At 48.6% G+C, this 23,670-nt stretch overlaps 1 protein-coding gene across 1 annotated transcript in view; it reads right to left on the bottom strand.

Moving 5' to 3' along the window:
* Positions 1-23,670, bottom strand: part of LOC146019754 (maltase-glucoamylase-like) — a 146,258-nt gene that overhangs the window by 31,498 nt on the left and 91,090 nt on the right. Inside the window, exons 29-37 of the mRNA XM_083152286.1 lie at positions 23,225-23,321; positions 22,116-22,228; positions 21,902-22,027; positions 18,552-18,680; positions 18,078-18,188; positions 17,378-17,440; positions 15,810-15,926; positions 955-1,039; positions 296-434 (exon numbers count right to left, since the gene is read on the bottom strand). Of these exons, the coding sequence (XP_083008412.1) occupies positions 296-434; positions 955-1,039; positions 15,810-15,926; positions 17,378-17,440; positions 18,078-18,188; positions 18,552-18,680; positions 21,902-22,027; positions 22,116-22,228; positions 23,225-23,321 (980 nt within the window). The remainder of the gene's footprint in view (positions 1-295; positions 435-954; positions 1,040-15,809; positions 15,927-17,377; positions 17,441-18,077; positions 18,189-18,551; positions 18,681-21,901; positions 22,028-22,115; positions 22,229-23,224; positions 23,322-23,670) is intronic.

The following is a 23,670-nucleotide window of genomic DNA, read 5'->3' as shown; positions in this document are numbered from 1 at the left end:
ATAATAACAATGGCCTATGAAAAAAAATAAAAGGAAATTTGGGTACTTATGTATTATCTGGGCTCCCATGTTAAATGCACCCCATTTTTTCATACCCCTACTATCCAACTACACATGGAGTTGATTTTATATAGCGTGGCGAGGGCAGGGAGCCACCGTGCCCGAAGCGTGGCGAGCGGACGCGGTCTCATAAGAAAAACGGGAGCCCAGATATTACATAAAGTACCAAAATTTGCCATATACAAATTTAGGTCTAAATCCTGTAAATAGAAGATTGGACATTGTAAAAACTCACTCAAATGTGGGCTTAGAGTGGGACCACCCATACAGGGTGTGCACGTCATAGTGGTTAACGGTCTCTCCATTGGGAAGATGTTGAGTACTATCCATGCATAGGGTCTTGTGCGATAGTCCCATGTGTCTGGACTCCAAGGCTAAATATAAACAGAATCATATATTATTGTCCTTGTGACATGACTTGACTGAATATAGCTTACATGTCCCCTTTCTCCATTGTCATTAGGAAAAACAAAAAAAAAGTTTGGGAGGACAAACTGGGTGACATCAAAGATGGTGATACCAAAATAATAATACATGCTATGCTATTTTAATGCCATCCATTTAGATGTTGTCACCAAGCAGAAGTGAGACCAAATAGTGTTTAGGGTGGTCCATGAAGCCACTCCCTAGAAACATTATATAATAAGGGGTGTGGCTTACTGTACATGATGTCACTCCCTTTCTAATGGGTGATGTCACTGGGGGGAACGTAGACCTTTTAGAAAACCAGTGTTGTCTCTTAATTGCTGCCATTTTCCAATAAGATTTAGCAGGACAGATCTGACAACAGTTCCTCCTTCACACAGGGTGGTTCTGACACGTCACCCATACGTTATAATTTACATAATGGTATTCTAAGTCATAATGAAAGTATAATTGATGTACTGTAGTTACCCGGCATGTATGGAGGATTGTTTAAGGTGTCATTTTTGCAACCAGTTACGGATCCATGCACAAAGCTGGCGGGCTCGTTCATATCCTAATATACATAAGAGAGAGAAAGCCCACGTTACCATACTGTATACATGAGACATACTCTCCAACTGTACCTTTTTGGTCAGTACAGTACCGTTTTCTGCCCTTCGGATGTTAGAGGGTATAGAAAGAGGGTATTGGTGGCAATGTGGGGTTGGGGGGGGAGGGGGGGGGGGGGCAATAGGTTAAATTTTGCCTACAGGACTGAGAAGACGTACACCGGCCCTGAATCCATCAGAGATATACAGTATATCGGCATACAATCCACTCTGAGTAGCCAGTGATGCAATCTACAAGCCTACAATGCTTCCATGTCCACGTATCATATGTGTGCACCCAGTGACACGTGTGTTTGACCCTGAATTACCCATAATTGCTCCAAGCTTATTCAATGGATCCACAGATTGCTTATAAAAGTTATATTAATCTGCAGACGGAATTATATGCACCTATGACTTTATAGTATAATGTGCCTTATAGTAAGTGTGTCTATATCGATTCTCTGGTGGAACATGAACCTTTCACTATTACAGACTTTCATTGCATAAATAGAGATAAATAATATACAGTATATTAGATGTCATTATGTTTACAAGGAAGTGATTATAGACACAATTATCCTTGCATTTATTATATAGAAACAGTAAATCTTTATGGGCCTGATTCTGGTTCACTCACAAAAGCAAATTCTCTCTCTAATGGACAAAACCATGTGCACTGCAGGTGGGGCAGATGTAACATGTGCAGAGAGTTAGATTTGGGTGGGGTTTGTACTTCAAACTGATATCTACTGTATATTGCAGTGTAAAAATAATGCAGCCAGTATTTACCCTGCACAGAAACAAAATAACTCCCCAAATCTAACTCTCTCTGCACATGTTACATCTGCCCCACCTGCAACGCACCACGGTTCTGCCCATTAGAGAGAGAATTTACTTTTGCAAGTGAACCAGAATCAGGTCCTATATGCACAATTGTCTACTTTAAAACGTCATCAAGCCCCGCCCCCGTATCGCAAATCCCTTTGTAAACAACACTGCACAGCATTATAATATGGCCTATTGCACAGAATGCTGCACCGCTGCAAGTGGCTGGCCGCGCAGGCCCATGTACCCACCATTATACTGCCCCACTGCCCACCATTATGCTGCAGCAGGCCCATGTACCCACCATTATACTGCCCTACTGCCCACCATTATGCTGCAGCAGGCCCATGTGCAAACCATTATACTGCCCCACTGCCCACCATTATGTTGCAGCAGGCCCATGTGCCCACCATTATACTGCCCCACTGCCCACCATTATGCTGCAGCAGGCCCATGTGCCCACCATTATACTGCCCCACTGCCCACCATTATGCTGCAGCAGGCCCATGTGCCCACCATTATACTGCCCCACTGCCCACCATTATGTTGCAGCAGGCCCATGTGCCCACCATTATACTGCCCCACTGCCCACCATTATGCTGCAGCAGGCCCATGTGCCCACCATTATACTGCCCCACTGCCCACCATTATGCTGCAGCAGGCCCATGTGCCCACCATTATACTGCCCCACTGCCCACCATTATGTTGCAGCAGGCCCATGTACCCACCATTATACTGCCCCACTGCCCACCATTATGTTGCAGCAGGCCCATGTGCCCACCATTATACTGCCCCACTGCCCACCATTATGCTGCAGCAGGCCCATGTGCCCACCATTATACTGCCCCACTGCCCACCATTATGCTGCAGCAGGCCCATGTGCCCACCATTATACTGCCCCACTGCCCACCATTATGCTGCAGCAGGCCCATGTGCCCACCATTATACTGCCCCACTGCCCACCATTATGCTGCAGCAGGCCCATGTGCCCACCATTATACTGCCCCACTGCCCACCATTATGCTGCAGCAGGCCCATGTGCCCACCATTATACTGCCCCACTGCCCACCATTATGCTGCAGCAGGCCCATGTGCCCACCATTATACTGCCCCACTGCCCACCATTATGCTGCAGCAGGCCCATGTGCCCACCATTATACTGCCCCACTGCCCACCATTATGCTGCAGCAGGCCCATGTGCCCACCATCATACTGCCCCACTGCCCACCATTATGCTGCAGCAGGCCCATGTGCCCACTATTATACTGCCCCACTGCCCACCATTATGCTGCAGCAGGCCCATGTGCCCACCATTATACTGCCCCACTGCCCACCATTATGCTCCAGCAGGCCCATGTGCCCACCATTATACTGCCCCACTGTCCACCATTATGCTGCAGCAGGTCCATGTGCCCACCATTATACTGCCCCACTGCCCACCATTATGCTGCCCCACTGCCCACCATTATGCTGCAGCAGGCCCATGTGCCCACCATTATACTGCCCCACTGCCCACCATTATGCTGCAGCAGGCCCATGTGCCCACCATTATACTGCCCCACTGCCCACCATTATGCTGCAGCAGGCCCATGTGCCCACCATTATACTGCCCCACTGCCCACCATTATGCTGCAGCAGGCCCATGTGCCCACCATTATACTGCCCCACTGCCCACCATTATGTTGCAGCAGGCCCATGTACCCACCATTATACTGCCCCACTGCCCACCATTATGCTGCAGCAGGCCCATGTGCCCACCATTATACTGCCCCACTGCCCACCATTATGCTGCAGCAGGCCCATGTGCCCACCATTATACTGCCCCACTGCCCACCATTATATTGCAGCAGGCCCATGTGCCCACCATTATACTGCCCCACTGCCCACCATTATGCTGCTGCTCTAGTCACAAAGCAAACAGGAGTGTAGGGAGTTACAATGGCTGCCTGGTTATGTATCCCCCAGATAGGCCAGCCATCTATTTACATTTTTCAAGATCGGTTCGATAATCTGGTGTGTTTTATAACGCATTTGATGCATTCGCATTTTGATCATGCAATCCCACCAAATTTTTTATTGAACGGTGCATTCGATAAATCACATGATCAAATGCAAAATCGAATGCACAAAAAAGCATTTTTCATGCGATTTGGCGAACAGCCTGTATTATGGCTAGCTCTATAAAGCAGTGTTCATGCCCCGCACCACGCTGTATGGCTAGCTCTATAAAGCAGTGTGTCTGCTGTCAGTGTTCATGCCCCGCACCATGCTGTATGGCTAGCTCTATAAAGCAGTGCGTCAGCTGTCAGTGGTCATGTCCCGCACCACGCTGTATTATGGCTAGCTCTATAAAGCAGTGCGTCAGCTGTGAGTGGTCATGTCCCGCACCACGCTGTATTATGGCTAGCTCTATAAAGCAGTGCGTCCGCTGTCAGTGGTCATGTCCTGCACCACGCTGTATTATGGCTAGCTCTATAAAGCAGTGCGTCCGCTGTCAGTGTTCATGTCCCGCACCACGCTGTATTATGGCTAGCTCTATAATGCAGTGCGTCCGCTGTCAGTGTTCATGTCCCGCACCACGCTGTATTATGGCTAGCTCTATAAAGCAGTGCGTCAGCTGTGAGTGGTCATGTCCCGCACCACGCTGTAATATGGCTAGCTCTATAAAGCAGTGCGTCAGCTGTCAGTGTTCTTGTCCCGCACCACGCTGTATTATGGCTAGCTCTATAAAGCAGTGCGTCAGCTGTGAGTGTTCATGTCCCGCACCACGCTGCATTATGGCTAGTTTTATAAAGCAGTGCGTCAGCTGTGAGTGGTCATGTCCCGCACCACGCTGTATTATGGCTAGCTCTATAAAGCAGTGCATCAGCTGTGAGTGGTCATGTCCCGCACCACGCTGTATTATGGCTAGCTCTATAAAGCAGTGCGTCAGCTGTGAGTGGTCATGTCCCGCACCACGCTGTATTATGGCTAGCTCTATAAAGCAGTGCGTCCGCTGTCAGTGGTCATGTCCTGCACCACGCTGTATTATGGCTAGCTCTATAAAGCAGTGCGTCCGCTGTCAGTGTTCATGTCCCGCACCACGCTGTATTATGGCTAGCTCTATAATGCAGTGCGTCCGCTGTCAGTGTTCATGTCCCGCACCACGCTGTATTATGGCTAGCTCTATAAAGCAGTGCGTCAGCTGTGAGTGGTCATGTCCCGCACCACGCTGTATTATGGCTAGCTCTATAAAGCAGTGCGTCAGCTGTCAGTGTTCTTGTCCCGCACCACGCTGTATTATGGCTAGCTCTATAAAGCAGTGCGTCAGCTGTGAGTGTTCATGTCCCGCACCACGCTGCATTATGGCTAGTTTTATAAAGCAGTGCGTCAGCTGTGAGTGGTCATGTCCCGCACCACGCTGTATTATGGCTAGCTCTATAAAGCAGTGCATCAGCTGTGAGTGGTCATGTCCCGCACCACGCTGTATTATGGCTAGCTCTATAAAGCAGTGCGTCAGCTGTGAGTGGTCATGTCCCGCACCACGCTGTATTATGGCTAGCTCTATAAAGCAGTGTGTCCGCTGTCAGTGTTCATGTCCCGCACCACGCTGTATTATGGCTATCTCTATAAAGCAGTGCGTCCGCTGTCAGTGTTCCTGTCCCACACCATGCTGTATTATGGCTAGCTCTATAAAGCAGTGCGTCAGCTGTCAGTGGTCATGTCCCGCACCACGCTGTATTATGGCTAGCTCTATAAAGCAGTGCGTCAGCTGTGAGTGGTCATGTCCCGCACCACGCTGTATTATGGCTAGCTCTATAAAGCAGTGCGTCAGCTGTGAGTGGTCATGTCCCGCACCACGCTGTATTATGGCTAGCTCTATAAAGCAGTGCGTCCGCTGTCAGTGTTCATGTCCCGCACCAGGCTGTATTATGGCTAGCTCTATAAAGCAGTGTGTCCGCTGTCAGTGTTCAGGTCCCGCACCACGCTGTATTATGGCTAGCTCTATAAAGCAGTGCATCAGCTGTGAGTGGTCATGTCCCGCACCACGCTGTATTATGGCTAGCTCTTTAAAGCAGTGCGTCAGCTGTGAGTGGTCATGTCCCGCACCACGCTGTATTATGGCTAGCTCTATAAAGCAGTGTGTCCGCTGTCAGTGTTCATGTCCCGCACCACGCTGTATTATGGCTATCTCTATAAAGCAGTGCGTCCGCTGTCAGTGTTCCTGTCCCACACCATGCTGTATTATGGCTAGCTCTATAAAGCAATGCGTCAGCTGTGAGTGGTCATGTCCCGCACCACGCTGTATTATGGCTAGCTCTATAAAGCAGTGCGTCAGCTGTGAGTGGTCATGTCCCGCACCACGCTGCATTATGGCTAGCTCTATAAAGCAGTGCGTCAGCTGTGAGTGGTCATGTCCCGCACCATGCTGTATTATAGCTAGCTCTATAAAGCAGTGCATCCGCTGTCAGTGTTCATGTCCCGCACCAGGCTGTATTATGACTAGCTCTATAAAGCAGTGCGTCAGCTGTCAGTGTTCATGTCCCGCACCATGCTGTATTATGGCTAGTTTTATAAAGCAGTGCGTCAGCTGTGAGTGGTCATGTCCCGCACCACGCTGTATTATGGCTAGCTCTATAAAGCAGTGCGTCAGCTGTGAGTGGTCATGTCCCGCACCACGCTGTATTATGGCAAGCTCTATAAAGCAGTGCGTCAGCTGTCAGTGTTCATGTCCCGCACCACGCTGTATTATGGCTAGTTTTATAAAGCAGTGCGTCAGCTGTGAGTGGTCATGTCCCGCACCACGCTGTATTATGGCTAGCTCTATAAAGCAGTGCGTCAGCTGTGAGTGGTCATGTCCCGCACCACGCTGTATTATGGCTAGCTCTATAAAGCAGTGCATCAGCTGTGAGTGTTCATGTCCCGCACCACGCTGTATTATGGCTAGTTTTATAAAGCAGTGCGTCAGCTGTGAGTGGTCATGTCCCGCACCACGCTGTATTATGGCTAGCTCTATAAAGCAGTGCGTCAGCTGTGAGTGGTCATGTCCCGCACCACGCTGTATTATGGCTAGCTCTATAAAGCAGTGCGTCCGCTGTCAGTGTTCATGCCCCGAACCACGCTGTATTATGGCTAGCTCTATAAAGCAGTGCGTCCGCTGTCAGTGTTCATGTCCCGCACCACGCTGTATTATGGCTAGCTCTATAAAGCAGTGCGTCCGCTGTCAGTGTTCATGTCCCACACCACGCTGTATTATGGCTAGCTCTATAAAGCAGTGTGTCCGCTGTCAGTGTTCATGTCCCGCACCACGCTGTATTATGGCTAGCTCTATAAAGCAGTGCGTCAGCTGTCAGTGTTCATGTCCCGCACCACGCTGTATTATGGCTAGCTCTATAAAGCAGTGCGTCAGCTGTGAGTGTTCATGTCCCGCACCACGCTGTATTATGGCTAGTTCCATAAAGCAGTGCGTCAGCTGTGAGTGGTCATGTCCCGCACCACGCTGTTTTATGGCTAGCGCTATAAAGCAGTGCGTCAGTTGTGAGTGGTCATGTCCCGCACCACGCTGTATTATGGCTAGCTCTATAAAGCAGTGCGTCCGCTGTCAGTGTTCATGTCCCGCACCACGCTGTGTTATGGCTAGCTCTATAAAGCAGTGTGTCCTCTGTCAGTGCTCATGTCCCGCACCACACTGTATTATGGCTAGCTCTATAAAGCAGTGCATCTGCTGTCAGTGTTCCTGTCCCGCACCATGCGTTATTATGGCTAGCTCTATAAAGCAGTGCGTCCGCTGTCAGTGTTCATGTCCCGCACCACGCTGTATTATGGCTAGCTCTATAAAGCAGTGCGTCTGCTGTCAGTGTTCATGTCCAGCACCACGCTGTATTATGGTAATCTCTATAAAGCAGTGCTTTCTCTCTCAGTGTTCATGTCCCGCACCACGTTGTATTATGGCTAGCTCTATAAAGCAGTGCTTCCGCAGTCAGTGTTCATGTCCAGCACCATGCTGTATTATGGGTAGCTCTATAAAGCAGTGCGTCAGCTGTCAGTGTTCATGTCCCGCATCACGCTGTATTATGGCTAGCTCTATAAAGCAGTGTGTCCGCTGTCAGTGTTCATGTCCCGCACCACGCTGTATTATGGCTATCTCTATAAAGCAGTGCATCTGCTGTCAGTGTTCCAGTCCCGCACCATGCGTTATTATGGCTAGCTCTATAAAGCAGTGCGTCCGCTGTCAGTGTTCATGTCCCGCACCATGCTGTATTATGGCATGCTCTATAAAGCAGTGCGTCCGCTGTCAGTGTTCATGTCCCACACCACGCTGTATTATGGCTAGCTCTATAAAGCAGTGCGTCTGCTGTCAGTGTTCACGTCCCGCACCACGCTGTATTATGACTAGCTCTATAAAGCAGTGCGTCCGCTGTCAGTGTTCATGTCCCGCACCACGCTGTATTATGGCATGCTCTATAAAGCAGTGCGTCCGCTGTCAGTGTTCATGTCCCACACCACGCTGTATTATGGCTAGCTCTATAAAGCAGTGCGTCTGCTGTCAGTGTTCACGTCCCGCACCACGCTGTATTATGACTAGCTCTATAAAGCAGTGCGTCCGCTGTCAGTGTTCATGTCCCGCACCACGCTGTATTATGGCTAGCTCTATAAAGCAGTGCGTCTGCTGTCAGTGTTCATGTCCAGCACCACGCTGTATTATGGCAATCTCTATAAAGCAGTGCGTTCTCTCTCAGTGTTCATGTCCCGCACCACGTTGTATTATGGCTAGCTCTATAAAGCAGTGCGTCCGCAGTCAGTGTTCATGTCCAGCACCATGCTGTATTATGGCTAGCTCTATAAAGCAGTGTGTCCGCTGTCAGTGTTCATGTCCCGCACCACGCTGTATTATGGCTAGCTCTATAAAGCAGTGCGTCCGCTGTGAGTGTTCATGTCCCGCACCATGCTGTATTATGGCTAGCTCTATAAAGCAGTGCATCCGCTGTCAGTGTTCATGTCCGCACCACGCTGAATTATGGGTAGCTCTATAAAGCAGTGCGTCCGCTGTCAGTGTTCATGTCCAGCACCAGGCTGTATTATGGCTAACTCTATAAAGCAGTGCATCCGCTGTCAGTGTTCATGCCCCGCACCACGCTGTATTATGGCTAGCTCTATAAAGCAGTGTGTCCGCTGTCAGTGTTTATGTCCCGCACCACGCTGTATTATGGCTAACTCTATAAAGCAGTGCGTCCGCTGTCAGTGTTAATGTCCAGCACCAGGCTGTATTATGGCTAGCTCTATAAAGCAGTGCGTCCGCTGTCAGTGTTAATGTCCAGCACCAGGCTGTATTATGGCTAGCTCTATAAAGCAGTGCGTCCGCTGTCAGTGTTTATATCCCGCACCACGCTGTATTATGGCTAGCTCTATAAAGCAGTGCGTCCGCTGTCAGTGTTAATGTCCAGCACCAGGCTGTATTATGGCTAGCTCTATAAAGCAGTGCGTCCGCTGTCAGTGTTCATGTCACGCACCACGCTGTATTATGGCTAGCTCTATAAAGCAGTGCGTCCGCTGTCAGTGTTCATGTCCCGCACCACGCTGTATTATGGCTAGCTCTATAAAGCAGTGCGTCCGCTGTCAGTGTTCATGTCCCGCACCACGCTGTATTATGGCTAGCTCTATAAAGCAGTGCGTCCGCTGTCAGTGTTCATGTCCCGCACCACGCTGTATTATGGCTAGCTCTATAAAGCAGTGCGTCCGCTGTCAGTGTTCATGTCCCGCACCACGCTGTATTATGGCTAGCTCTATAAAGCAGTGCGTCTGCTGTCAGTGTTAATGTCCCGCACCACACTGTATTATGGCTAGCTCTATAAAGCAGTGCGTCCGCTGTCAGTGTTCATGTCCCGCACCACACTGTATTATGGCTAGCTCTATAAAGCAGTGCGTCCGCTGTCAGTGTTCATGTCCCGCACCATGCTGTATTATGGCTAGCTCTATAAAGCAGTGCGTCCGCTGTCAGTGTTCATGTCCCGCACCACGCTGTATTATGGCTAGCTCTATAAAGCAGTGCGTCCGCTGTCAGTGTTCATGTCCCGCACCACGCTGTATGGCTAGCTCTATGAAGCAGTGTGTCCACTGTCAGTGTTCATGTCCCGCACCACGCTGTATTATGGCTAGCTCTATAAAGCAGTGCGTCCGCTGTCAGTGTTCATGTCCCGCACCACGCTGTATTATGGCTAGCTCTATAAAGCAGTGCGTCCGCTGTCAGTGTTCATGTCCCGCACCACGCTGTATTATGGCTAGCTCTATAAAGCAGTGCATCCGCTGTCAGTGTTCATGTCCCGCACCACGCTGTATTATGGCTAGCTCTATAAAGCAGTGCGTCCGCTGTCAGTGTTCATGTCCCGCACCACGCTGTATTATGGCTAGCTCTATAAAGCAGTGCGTCCGCTGTCAGTGTTCATGTCCTGCACCACACTGTATTATGGCTAGCTCTATAAAGCAGTGCGTCCGCTGTCAGTGTTCATGTCCCGCACCACGCTGTATTATGGCTAGCTCTATAAAGCAGTGCGTCCGCTGTCAGTGTTCATGTCCCGCACCACGCTGTATTATGGCTAGCTCTATAAAGCAGTGCATCCGCTGTCAGTGTTCATGTCCCGCACCACGCTGTATTATGGCTAGCTCTATAAAGCAGTGCGTCCGCTGTCAGTGTTCATGTCCCGCACCACGCTGTATTATGGCTAGCTCTATAAAGCAGTGCGTCCGCTGTCAGTGTTCATGTCCCGCACCACGCTGTATTATGGCTAGCTCTATAAAGCAGTGCGTCCGCTGTCAGTGTTCATGTCCCGCACCACGCTGTATGGCTAGCTCTATGAAGCAGTGTGTCCACTGTCAGTGTTCATGTCCCGCACCACGCTGTATTATGGCTAGCTCTATAAAGCAGTGCGTCCGCTGTCAGTGTTCATGTCCCGCACCACGCTGTATTATGGCTAGCTCTATAAAGCAGTGCGTCCGCTGTCAGTGTTCATGTCCCGCACCACGCTGTATTATGGCTAGCTCTATAAAGCAGTGCATCCGCTGTCAGTGTTCATGTCCCGCACCACGCTGTATTATGGCTAGCTCTATAAAGCAGTGCGTCCGCTGTCAGTGTTCATGTCCCACACCACGCTGTGTTATGGCTAGCTCTATAAAGCAGTGCGTCCGCTGTCAGTGTTCATGTCCCGCACCACGCTGTATTATGGCATGCTCTATAAAGCAGTGTGTCCGCTGTCAGTGTTCATGTCCCGCACCACGCTGTATTATGGCTAGCTCTATAAAGCAGTGCGTCCGCTGTCAGTGTTCATGTCCCGCACCACGCTGTATTATGGCTAGCTCTATAAAGCAGTGCGTCCGCTGTCAGTGTTCATGTCCCGCACCACGCTGTATTATGGCTAGCTCTATAAAGCAGTGCGTCCGCTGTCAGTGTTCATGTCCCGCACCACGCTGTATTATGGCTAGCTCTATAAAGCAGTGCGTCCGCTGTCAGTGTTCATGTCCCGCACCACGCTGTATTATGGCTAGCTCTATAAAGCAGTGCGTCCGCTGTCAGTGTTCATGTCCCACACCACGCTGTGTTATGGCTAGCTCTATAAAGCAGTGCGTCCGCTGTCAGTGTTCATGTCCCGCACCACGCTGTATTATGGCATGCTCTATAAAGCAGTGCGTCCGCTGTCAGTGTTCATGTCCCACACCACGCTGTGTTATGGCTAGCTCTATAAAGCAGTGCGTCCGCTGTCAGTGTTCATGTCCCGCACCACGCTGTATTATGGCATGCTCTATAAAGCAGTGTGTCCGCTGTCAGTGTTCATGTCCCGCACCACGCTGTATTATGGCTAGCTCTATAAAGCAGTGCGTCCGCTGTCAGTGTTCATGTCCCGCACCACGCTGTATTATGGCTAGCTCTATAAAGCAGTGCGTCCGCTGTCAGTGTTCATGTCCCGCACCACACTGTATTATGGGTAGCTCTATAAAGCAGTGCGTCCTCTGTCAGTGTTTATATCCCGCACCACGCTGTATTATGGCTAGCTCTATAAAGCAGTGCGTCCTCTCTCAGTGTTCATGTCCCGCACCACGCTGTATTATGGCTAGCTCTATAAAGCGGTGCGTCCGCTGTCAGTGTTCATGTCCCGCACCACACTGTATTATGGGTAGCTCTATAAAGCAGTGCGTCCTCTGTCAGTGTTCATGTCCCGCACCACGCTGAATTATGGCTAGCTCTATAAAGCAGTGCGTCCGCTGTCAGTGTTCATGTCCCGCACCACACTGTATTATGGGTAGCTCTATAAAGCAGTGCGTCCGCTGTCAGTGTTCATGTCCCACACCACACTGTATTATGGGTAGCTCTATAAAGCAGTGCATCCGCTGTCAGTGTTCATGTCCCGCACCATGCTGTATTATGGCTAGCTCTATAAAGCAGTGCATCAGCTCTCAGTGTTCATGTCCCACACCACGCTGTATTATGGCTAGCTCTATAAAGCAGTGTGTCCGCTGTGAGTGGTCATGTCCCGCACCATGCTGTATTATGGCTAGCTCTATAAAGCAGTGTGTCCGCTGTCAGTGTTCATGTCCCGCACCACGCTGTATGGCTTGCTCTATAAAGCAGTGCGCCAGCTGTCAGTGTTCATGTCCCGTGCCATGCTGTATTATGGCTAGCTCTATAAAGCAGTGCGTCCGCAGTCAGTGTTCATGTCCCGCGCCACGCTGTATTATGGCTAGCTCTATAAAGCAGTGTGTCCACTGTCAGTGTTCATGTCCCGCACCACGCTGTATTTTGGCTAGCTCTATAAAGCAGTGCGTCCGCTGTCAGTGTTCATGTCCCGCACCATGCTGTATTATGGCTAGCTCTATAAAGCAGTGCGTCCGCTGTCAGTGTTCAGGTCCCGCACCAAGCTGTATTATGGCTATCTCTATAAAGCAGTGCGTCCGCTGTCAGTGGTCATGTCCCGCACCATGCTGTATTATGGCTAGCTCTATAAAGCAGTGCGTCCGCTGTCAGTGTTCATGTCCCGCACCACGCTGTATTATGGCTAGCTCTATAAAGCAGTGTGTCCGCTGTCAGTGTTCCTGTCCCGCACCACGCTGTATTATGGCTAGCTCTATAAAGCAGTGCGTCCGCTGTCAGTGTTCATGTCCCGCACCACGCTGTATTATGGCTAGCTCTATAAAGCAGTGCGTCCGCTGTCAGTGGCCATGTACCGCACCACGCTGTATTATGGCTAGCTCTATAAAGCAGTGCGTCCGCTGTCAGTGGCCATGTACCGCACCACGCTGTATTATGGCTAGCTCTATAAAGCAGTGCGTCCGCTGTCAGTGTTCATGTCCCGCACCACGCTGTATTATGGCTAGCTCTATAAAGCAGTGCGTCCGCTGTCAGTGTTCATGTCCCGCACCACACTGTATTATGGCTAGCTCTATAAAGCAGTGCGTCCGCTGTCAGTGGCCATGTACCGCACCACGCTGTATTATGGCTAGCTCTATAAAGCAGTGTGTCCGCTGTCAGTGTTCATGTCCCGCACCACACTGTATTATGGCTAGCTCTATAAAGCAGTGTGTCCACTGTCAGTGTTCATGTCCCGCACCACGCTGTATTATGGCTAGCTCTATAAAGCAGTATGTCCGCTGTCAGTGTTCATGTCCCGCACCATGCTGTATTATGGCTAGCTCTATAAAGCAGTGCGTCCGCTGTCAGTGTTCATGTCCCGCACCAAGCTGTATTATGGCTAGCTCTATAAAGCAGTGCGTCCGCTGTCAGTGTTCATGTCCCGCACCATGCTGTATTATGGCTAGCTCTATAAAGCAGTGCGTCCGCTGTCAGTGTTCCTGTCCCGCACCACGCTGTATTATGGCTAGCTCTATAAAGCAGTGCGTCCGCTGTCAGTGTTCATGTCCCGCACCATGCTGTATTATGGCTAGCTCTATAAAGCAGTGCGTCCGCTGTCAGTGTTCACGTCCCGCACCACGCTGTATTATGGCTAGCTCTATAAAGCAGTGCGTCCGCTGTCAGTGTTCCTGTCCCGCACCACGCTGTATTATGGCTAGCTCTATAAAGCAGTGCGTCCGCTGTCAGTGTTCATGTCCCGCACCATGCTGTATTATGGCTAGCTCTATAAAGCAGTGCGTCCGCTGTCAGTGTTCACGTCCCGCACCACGCTGTATTATGGCTAGCTCTATAAAGCAGTGCGTCTGCTGTCAGTGGCCATGTACCGCACCACGCTGTATTATGGCTAGCTCTATAAAGCAGTGCGTCCGCTGTCAGTGTTTATGTCCCGCACCACGCTGTATTATGGCTAGCTCTATAAAGCAGTGCGTCTGCTGTCAGTGTTCATGTCCCGCACCACACTGTATTATGGCTAGCTCTATAAAGCAGTGCGTCCGCTGTCAGTGGCCATGTACCGCACCACGCTGTATTATGGCTAGCTCTATAAAGCAGTGCGTCCGCTGTCAGTGGCCATGTCCCGCACCCCGCTGTATTATGGCTAGCTCTATAAAGCAGTGCGCCAGCTGTCAGTGTTCATGTCCCGCACCACGCTGTATTATGGCTAGCTCTATAAAGCAGTGCGTCAGCTGTGAGTGGTCATGTCCCGCACCACGCTGTATTATGGCTAGCTTTATAAAGCAGTGTGTCCGCTGTCAGTGTTCATGTCCCGCACCACGCTGTATTATGGCTAGCTCTATAAAGCAGTGCGTCCGCTGTCAGTGTTCATGTCCCGCACCACACTGTATTATGGCTAGCTCTATAAAGCAGTGCGTCCGCTGTCAGTGTTCATGTCCCGCACCACGCTGTATTATGGCTAGCTCTATAAAGCAGTGCGTCCGCTGTCAGTGTTCATGCCCCGCACCACGCTGTATTATGGCTAGCTCTATAAAGCAGTGCGTCCGCTGTCAGTGTTCATGTCCCGCATCATGCTGTATTATGGCTAGCTCTATAAAGCAGTGCGTCCGCTGTCAGTGTTCATGTCCAGCACCACGCTGTATTATGGCTAGCTCTATAAAGCAGTGCGTCCGCTGTCAGTGTTCATGCCCCGCACCACGCTGTATTATGGCTAGCTCTATAAAGCAGTGCGTCCGCTGTCAGTGTTCATGTCCCGCATCATGCTGTATTATGGCTAGCTCTATAAAGCAGTGCGTCCGCTGTCAGTGTTCATGTCCAGCACCACGCTGTATTATGGCTAGCTCTATAAAGCAGTGCGTCCGCTGTCAGTGTTCATGTCCCGCACCACACTGTATTATGGCTAGCTCTATAAAGCAGTGCGTCCGCTGTCAGTGTTCATGTCCCGCACCACGCTGTATTATGGCTAGCTCTATAAAGCAGTGCGTCCGCTGTCAGTGTTCATGTCCCGCACCACACTGTATTATGGGTAGCTCTATAAAGCAGTGCGTCCTCTGTCAGTGTTCATGTCCCGCACCACGCTGTATTATGGCTAGCTCTATAAAGCAGTGCGCCCACTGTCAGTGTTCATGTCCCGCACCACGCTGTATTATGGCTAGCTCTATAAAGCAGTGCGTCCGCTGTCAGTGTTCATGTCCAGCACCACGCTGTATTATGGCTAGCTCTATAAAGCAGTGCGTCCGCTGTCAGTGTTCATGTCCAGCACCACACTGTATTATGGCTAGCTCTATAAAGCAGTGCGCCCACTGTCAGTGTTCATGTCCCGCACCACGCTGTATTATGGCTAGCTCTATAAAGCAGTGCGTCCGCTGTCAGTGTTCATGTCCAGCACCACGCTGTATTATGGCTAGCTCTATAAAGCAGTGCGTCCGCTGTCAGTGTTCATGTCCAGCACCACACTGTATTATGGTTAGCTCTATAAAGCAGTGCGTCCTCTGTCAGTGTTCATGTCCCGCACCACGCTGAATTATGGCTATTGGCTATTGGTTCCTACAGTAAATGAGTATGGCGTGTTAACTTACTATCCAGAGTCCATCAAACCGAATATACTGTTGGCGGTATTCCTCGATCTCGCGCTCCCACCATTTTGCTGTCCTTTCCATGAAGAAGTCGGGGAAGGCAGCGTGGGCTCTGTAAAGCTACAATAATAAATGATAATAATAATAGGAATTTCAGTATAGCCTATAGCAAGTACATTCAGTCACGTCAATGCTAAGTAACGGTATCCGGTCCCTGAGTCGACAATGTCTAGGTCAACAGCGACTAGGTCGACCACTTCTAGGTCGACAATGACAGAAGCTTAAGGACAACATGGACATTGTCTACACGGAAATGTTTGATGCAAGTTTTCCATGTTTTTTGTTGATTAGACCGACTTCATACTTTACAATCCAAGTGAGCATAGAGTTAGATTATAACAGTGTTCCGAGCGTAGCGAGCCATGCGAGGCGACACAGTACAATAATATGGTGTCCATGTCGACATAGACACCAATAAAAGTGTCAACCATTCTTCGTGTCGGCCTAGTCACTGTCGCCCACAGCCCTTTATCCCAGAACCCTATGTAATATAATGGAGCTGTAGAAATAAAGGTTCAACAGGACTCAATAAAATGTTTGCAATTTAAACTTTCTACAATCAATGTTTCCATTTATTACTATTTATGATAATAGTTTCTGCTCTTCTACTTATTTTAGGTGATCTCAGAACTGCCATACATATACATTGGCTAGGACATTGGGCCCGATTCAGACCAGATCGCAAAGCCGCGAGTTTGCAGTGGCCAGCGTTCAGTTGAGACTCCGGCCTGCTAGAGGGAAATCCCACCTTGCGAATCCATGTTCTCGCTGTGTAAATAGATGTATACAACGTCACACGCCCTCCCCTGAATCACTTGGGCACGCCTGCCTTTTCCAGGACACTCCCAGCATTTTTCCAGCACGCCTAATATTTTATTAGCACTCCCACTAAACGGACGTTCTCCACCCCAGACGCTACTTCCTGTCACTAAGCTCCATGCGTATAGTATAGCTGCAGTACTCCATCGCTGGCCGGCGTCGTACTCATGCGCAGTGTGTCAATTATCATTCATCATATAAATTCACAGCCTTGCTATCAGGTCTGAATTGGGTCTCATATCCGCTGCGGATTTCAAGAAACAGACTTACCATCCCGTGATTTGTCAAAACCTGGTTTAGCATTTATTTCTGTTATCACCTTAAATCCATGGCAGAAAGTTGCTGATCATCGGTGTAAACCTACCCCCAAATGTACAATTATATATTACAATATCACTACAGTCAGTAACTGAAGTCAGTGCCAAAACATAAGACCTCGGTCTCATACATAGAAACATAGAATGTGACGGCAGATAAGAACCATTTGGCCCATCTAGTCTGCCCCTTTTTTTTTACCCTTCAGGTAAACTCAAACTCAATACATTGTACACAACTGTCTGCCTGGCCCCGCCCCTGTCTCTGAGCGCAGGGCGCGCTAATTTCCGGGCCGTACGGTACGGCCACCTAATAGGTAATCAGATATTTCCTGTGTGAGTTCCCTATAAATTCGTCCATTAGTAAAATATTATTACCTTAACTTGTGTATCCCAGTCTAAAGAATTATCAACCTTGACATTAGGCAAATCTGGCCAGACCTTAACGAAATGCAAAAAAGAAACAAATTATAACATATTATTAATATTAAGCAGATAAGGGCTTCAATGGAGACTCAAATTTTGAACAATAAAACACAGCAGAGTTGCATGATGGGAGAAAATGCCTTAGGCGCTGTCTTTCAGGAGGCACTGAGATCTTCACCCATCTCCTTCAATGGGTAACATGTACAGTATAAGGAGTACTACTGTGTGGCATAATTTGCTGTAATGGTCAGCACTGCTGTGTGGCATTTTGTGAATAAGGGGCTTTAATCTGTGGCATTGTGCATATAAGGGTTACTACTGTGTAGTGAAATGAGAAACAGAGACACTTCTGTGCGGTGTAACATTGGTAAAGGGTGTGCAATGTAAATAAAGTTTCAGCAAAAGAAAGTACGATGATGTTTATGCAGGCATGTCCAAATTGTGGCCCTCCAGATGTTGTGAACCCACACATCCCAGCATGCCTTGACATAGTTTTAGCATTCCCTAATAGCAAAACTGTGGCAAGGCATGATGGGAATTGTAGTTTCACAACAGCTGGAGGGCCGTAGCTTGGACATGACTGGTTTGTAGAGTTGCAGCTGGCCATACTATATGACAGATAATGATCCTGGCCTGGGCGGTGTGTACTTACCTTTCCCCACACTATACCGCTCCCATCCGCCCATTTAATGAACACATCATCCTGAACGCCTCGGTCATACGCTGGGTAGGGTTTGGTTTCATTCCCGGCAATGGCTGGATCCTATAGGTAACACACATACTTAGTATATTTAGCACAACATTATCATTACATACAACGTCACACTTATGTATAGTGTCAATATTGGTGCGAATTACAGATGTACCCTGTACAGCACTGAGTAATCGGTGACACCATATGGGTTCCTGATAATAGCATTAATAATATAGATATATTTAGGAGTTCTTATAATGAGTCACAAATCTCCAGCATGGGTTACTAGGTGACACAACTTGGGCTCACATGCTAGGAATACAGATATTGGAATACAGAAGTCTTAATACAGGTCCAACATGGAATATGTACCGTTATCCCCCGATTGCCTTCTCTACTTTACCGCTCTCTGTTTACATACATATCACTCACCAGCAGTATAATAAATCTCATTCCTTCTGATCTTATCTGGTCAACCAGAGCCGGCAATCCTGCAAAGTTCTCACCCAGCGTGAAGTCCATCTGACGCTCCATGTAATCAATGTCAGCGTACTGCACATCCTGGGGACACATTATACAGGGGTCAGTAACCGGGCCTGCAGGTGTACTAAGGAACAGCAGCAACAACGGTAGCAGCAGCAGCAACAGCGATGGGCGGATTCAGGGGGGTCAGCTCATTTTGTAGCTGAGGATTAGGGCTTTCCGACGAGCCTGGCCCCGGGTCATTAGCCTCCTGGGAACCGGAGATATCGCCTGGAGATATTGCCTGGCAAACCTGGAACATTTTCCCCATAGGATAACATGGGACCCGCTAACTCCAACCCCCTGCCAGTCCCACCCCCCCCCCCCCCCCCCCCATGTCACAGATTCTCATTTTCATTCGTACCCAAATTGCTGGCCCTTCAAATTTGATACCAGGCTGGTCCATATGGGTCAACTCGTTCCGGAGATATTGCGGGTAAACTGATGTTTTTATTTCTGAAATGTAATTTCATGGCTGTTCATGTTGTTTGAGGGCAGATTACTCTGGAACCAAACGGCCCAGTTTTATGGGACCAAAATCATTTGAAGTCCACTCAGTGTGATACTGATCTCATGTAAATGGGCAGTTGGTTCAGATGATATAGCCGGTTAAAGGGGGAGGGGTTTCTTTCCCCCTCACACCAGAAAATGCAGGGACTAGGCTGGTGTAAAATGGGCCAACCCGTCCCTGCATGATCCTGAGACAATATTCCCGGGTAAGTCCCTGCATTTTCTGGTGTGAAAGGGGTATTATTTCAAATAGCCGGGACCTGCAGTGCTCTGAATACAGCCGGGCAGCCGGTGTCTGGCATAATATGTAATGGATATTATGCTGTGTGGCTTAACATGGAATGGGCATTATGATGTAAACCTCTAATGGGCGCTTTGGCGCGCAATTTTGGCTTAATATGTTTGGCATTATGTGAATTTTGGCTCAATCCGTGTGGCATTATGTGTAAGGGGCAAGTATAATGGGGTCTAGTATTTGTTGCATAATGTGTAGCAGTTGTATATGGTGTGGTACACTACACTTAAGGATACACTTAAGGATACACCACCTTTTGAGTAGCCACACCCCCTTTTCCGGAGCGTGCCTTCGGTGTGCACAACTACATCCTTCACTTTTGTCTCCAAGGTGGGCCGGTGTACTGTAAATGCCAGGGCCTATTTTTAATCCCATTCTCGCTCTCCCTCTGCCATTTAATCCCATTCTCGCTCTCCCTCTGCCATTTAATCCCATTCTCACTGCTCCCTTAGCATGTACACTGGCACCACTAACACCCCCCCTCCCCCTCCCAAACTGTCACCTATCATGGTGCTCCCCTGTCATTTTCTCCTGGATCCGCCCCTGGCAACAGCGGCAACATTGGTAACAGCATCAACAGGGGTAACAGCAGCAGCAACAGTGATGGCAGCAGCAACAGTAACAGCAGAGGTAACAGCAGTAACAGTGGTAACAGCAGTAACGCCCATACACCTGTGGTGATACTAGTGGTAACAGCATACTTACCTCCCCTCATGGAACATCTGAGAGGTGGCATGTACTCTGAGGATCTTTGGTGATGACCTCGTGTGGTCACAGGCAGCACTGGTGTTTGTTTGCGCAATATTCTGACCATTTGTTCACGTTTTTGTAGAATGAGGAGCGCAACAAGACATGCGAGGGGACACTAGACGCTAGAAACTGTCCTCCTTTTATACCATGGCCTCCTTATGAAGGGTTACAGGTCTCTATTCTGAAAATAAAGGGGGCTATTCCTGTCTCCCTTGGGCTGTGGGGGTATTCTACGGAAAGAGTCTGGGACCCCTAGAGAGCCAAAACAAATATAGTATCTGTACAGCTGCATACCATACAGTGGGGACACTGCCTTGTATCATACAGTGGGGACACTGCCTTGTATCATACAGTGGTGACACTGCCTTGTATCATACAGTGGGGACACTGCCTTGTATCATACAGTGGGGACACTGCCTTGTATCATACAGTGGTGACACTGCCTTGTATCGTACAGTGGGGACACTGCCTTGTATCATACAGTGGGGACACTGCCTTGTATCATACAGTGGGGACACTGCCTTGTATCATACAGTGGGGACACTGCCTTGTATCATACAGTGGGAACACTGCCTTGTACCATACAGTGGGGACACTGCCTTGTATCATACAGTGGTGACACTGCCTTGTATCGTACAGTGGTGACACTGCCTTGTATCGTACAGTGGGGACACTGCCTTGTATCATACAGTGGGGACACTGCCTTGTATCATACAGTGGGGACACTGCCTTGTATCATACAATGGGGACACTGCCTTGTATCATACAGCGGTGACACTGCCTTGTATCATACAGTGGGGACACTGCCTTGTATCATACAGTGGGGACACTGCCTTGTATCATACAGTGGGGACACTGCCTTGTATCATACAGTGGGAACACTGCCTTGTACCATACAGTGGGGACACTGCCTTGTATCATACAGTGGTGACACTGCCTTGTATCGTACAGTGGTGACACTGCCTTGTATCGTACAGTGGGGACACTGCCTTGTACCATACAGTGGTGACACTGCCTTGTATCGTACAGTGGTGACACTGCCTTGTATCGTACAGTGGGGACACTGCCTTGTACCATACAGTGGGGACACTGCCTTGTATCATACAGTGGGGACACTGCCTTGTATCATACAGTGGGGACACTGCCTTGTATCATACAGTGGGGACACTGCCTTGTATCATACAGTGGGAACACTGCCTTGTACCATACAGTGGGGACACTGCCTTGTATCATACAGTGGTGACACTGCCTTGTATCGTACAGTGGTGACACTGCCTTGTATCGTACAGTGGGGACACTGCCTTGTACCATACAGTGGTGACACTGCCTTGTATCGTACAGTGGTGACACTGCCTTGTATCGTACAGTGGGGACACTGCCTTGTACCATACAGTGGGGACACTGCCTTGTATCATACAGTGGGGACACTGCCTTGTACCATACAGTGGGGACACTGCCTTGTATCATACAGTGGGGACACTGCCTTGTATCATACAGTGGGGACACTGCCTTGTACCATACAGTGGGGACCCTGCCTTGTATCATACAGTGGGGACACTGCCTTGTATCATACAGTGGGGACACTGCCTTGTATCATACAGCGGTGACACTGCCTTGTATATATTGTGCTATACAGATACATGATGCATGAGGAATAAATCGGGTTCATTGGACTAATCTTCTACAATCAGTTTTTAAAACTCACGTAAGGAATCTGCGCACGTTTCATGTCATTGTACAGGGTCAAGATTTCTGCATCATTCTGGTATCCATAGCGACACAGCTGAAATCCCAGCGCCCAATAGGCTGGCATAACTGGGCGGCCAATAAGCTGCAGAAAAGGAATAGACATGGAATATAGTTAGGTACTATAATAAGACATATACATAAACGTGATCGTTCTAATGATCAAATCTCACCTTTGTGTATTGTTGGACGACAGCTTCTGGTTTGGGGCCCAAAACTACATAAAAGTCCAAAATCCCGCCGGTAGTGCGGTACGTTAACGCTGGCAAATCCTGCAAACTCATATCTGGAAATACACATACAGTACAGTATATACAGTACAGCATTACATACAGTGCAGTACATACAGTACAGCATTACATACAGTGCAGTACATACAGTACAGCATTACATACTGTACATACAGTACAGCAGTACAGTACATACAAGCAGTACATACAGTACATTCAGTACAGTACAGCAGTACATACAGTGCATACAGTACAGTACATACAATACAATACATCATTACATACTGTACATACAGTACAGCATTACATACAGTACAGTAGTACATACAGTACATTAGTACAAACAGTACAGCAGTACATACAGTACATCATTTCATACAGTACATGCAGTACAGCAGTACATTCAGTACAGTACATACAGTACAGAAGTACATACAGTGCATACAGTACAGAACGTATAATACAGCATTACATACTGTACATCTAGTACAGCATTACATACTGTACATACAGTACAGCATTTCATACAGTACATGCAGTACAGCAGTACATACAGTACAGTACATACAGTACAGTAGTACATATGGTGCAGCATTACATATGAAAAATGATTTATTAGTGAAGAAATTCTACCAGTGACCTACAGTATATCTCATTTATATAGCATACACACAGAGCGATTCTGATGAACATTCTATTTGATTTTGACAATATATTCAAAATCGAATAAAAAAGAATGTTTTTCAGCCGCATTTGATGACGATTGGATCCCAAAGCGCGCTCCCGTTTAGTGATTTGGAACAGAAATATAGACTCTGCCGGGAAGGCTATATAGTAGAGATCTGTACTGTATAATGTGTTCTGCTTGATGTGCGATTCAATCCTGATCCTACAGTGGCATGTTTAAAGTTACAGTGCCCCTATTGTTAAAATACTTTAACTTGCATTTTATATTGGCATGTCAGCCATGTTGGGATCCTGTACACGATAACTCCATTCCCCTCACACTGCATGACACAGTCAGTGACCCAGAAAAGTAAAATCTCCCTTACCCATAGCATTGCTGTTCAGCAGAAGTACTCCGTGTGCATTCCCGTCATTGTCCAACCCCATGTAGAATGGTTGAGTGCCATACGCATTGAGGTGGTCCTGGAAGAATGCAGTACAGTATATAGCATTTATATGAGTGTTAGAACGTGAATAGATCGATAGTCTGACATAATACAGAATGCAGCTCTTGTCACGCAGAGGTGCGATAGAGACTACTCTCGTCACACAGAGGTGCGTTAGAGACTACTCTTGTCACGCAGAGGTGCGTTAGAGGCTACAGAGGCTGATGCAGAGCCTAATTGCAGAGCGTGTATGCATGTTATTGCTCTGCACGTGCTCCGGATCTGAGAGTATACAAGCAATGTACATATCTACAAGTATGACCAGATAGATGCATCCGGGCTGTAATGGGCGTCTCCCATAGGCAAGGTTCCGAGAGCACTGCGAG

The sequence above is a fragment of the Crinia signifera genome, chromosome 7 (assembly GCF_055691185.1).
Source record: "Crinia signifera chromosome 7, ASM5569118v1, whole genome shotgun sequence".
Lineage (NCBI taxonomy): Eukaryota > Metazoa > Chordata > Amphibia > Anura > Myobatrachidae > Crinia > Crinia signifera.
Note: the sequence above shows the minus strand (reverse complement) of the source record. Positions and strands in the feature narration are given on the sequence as shown.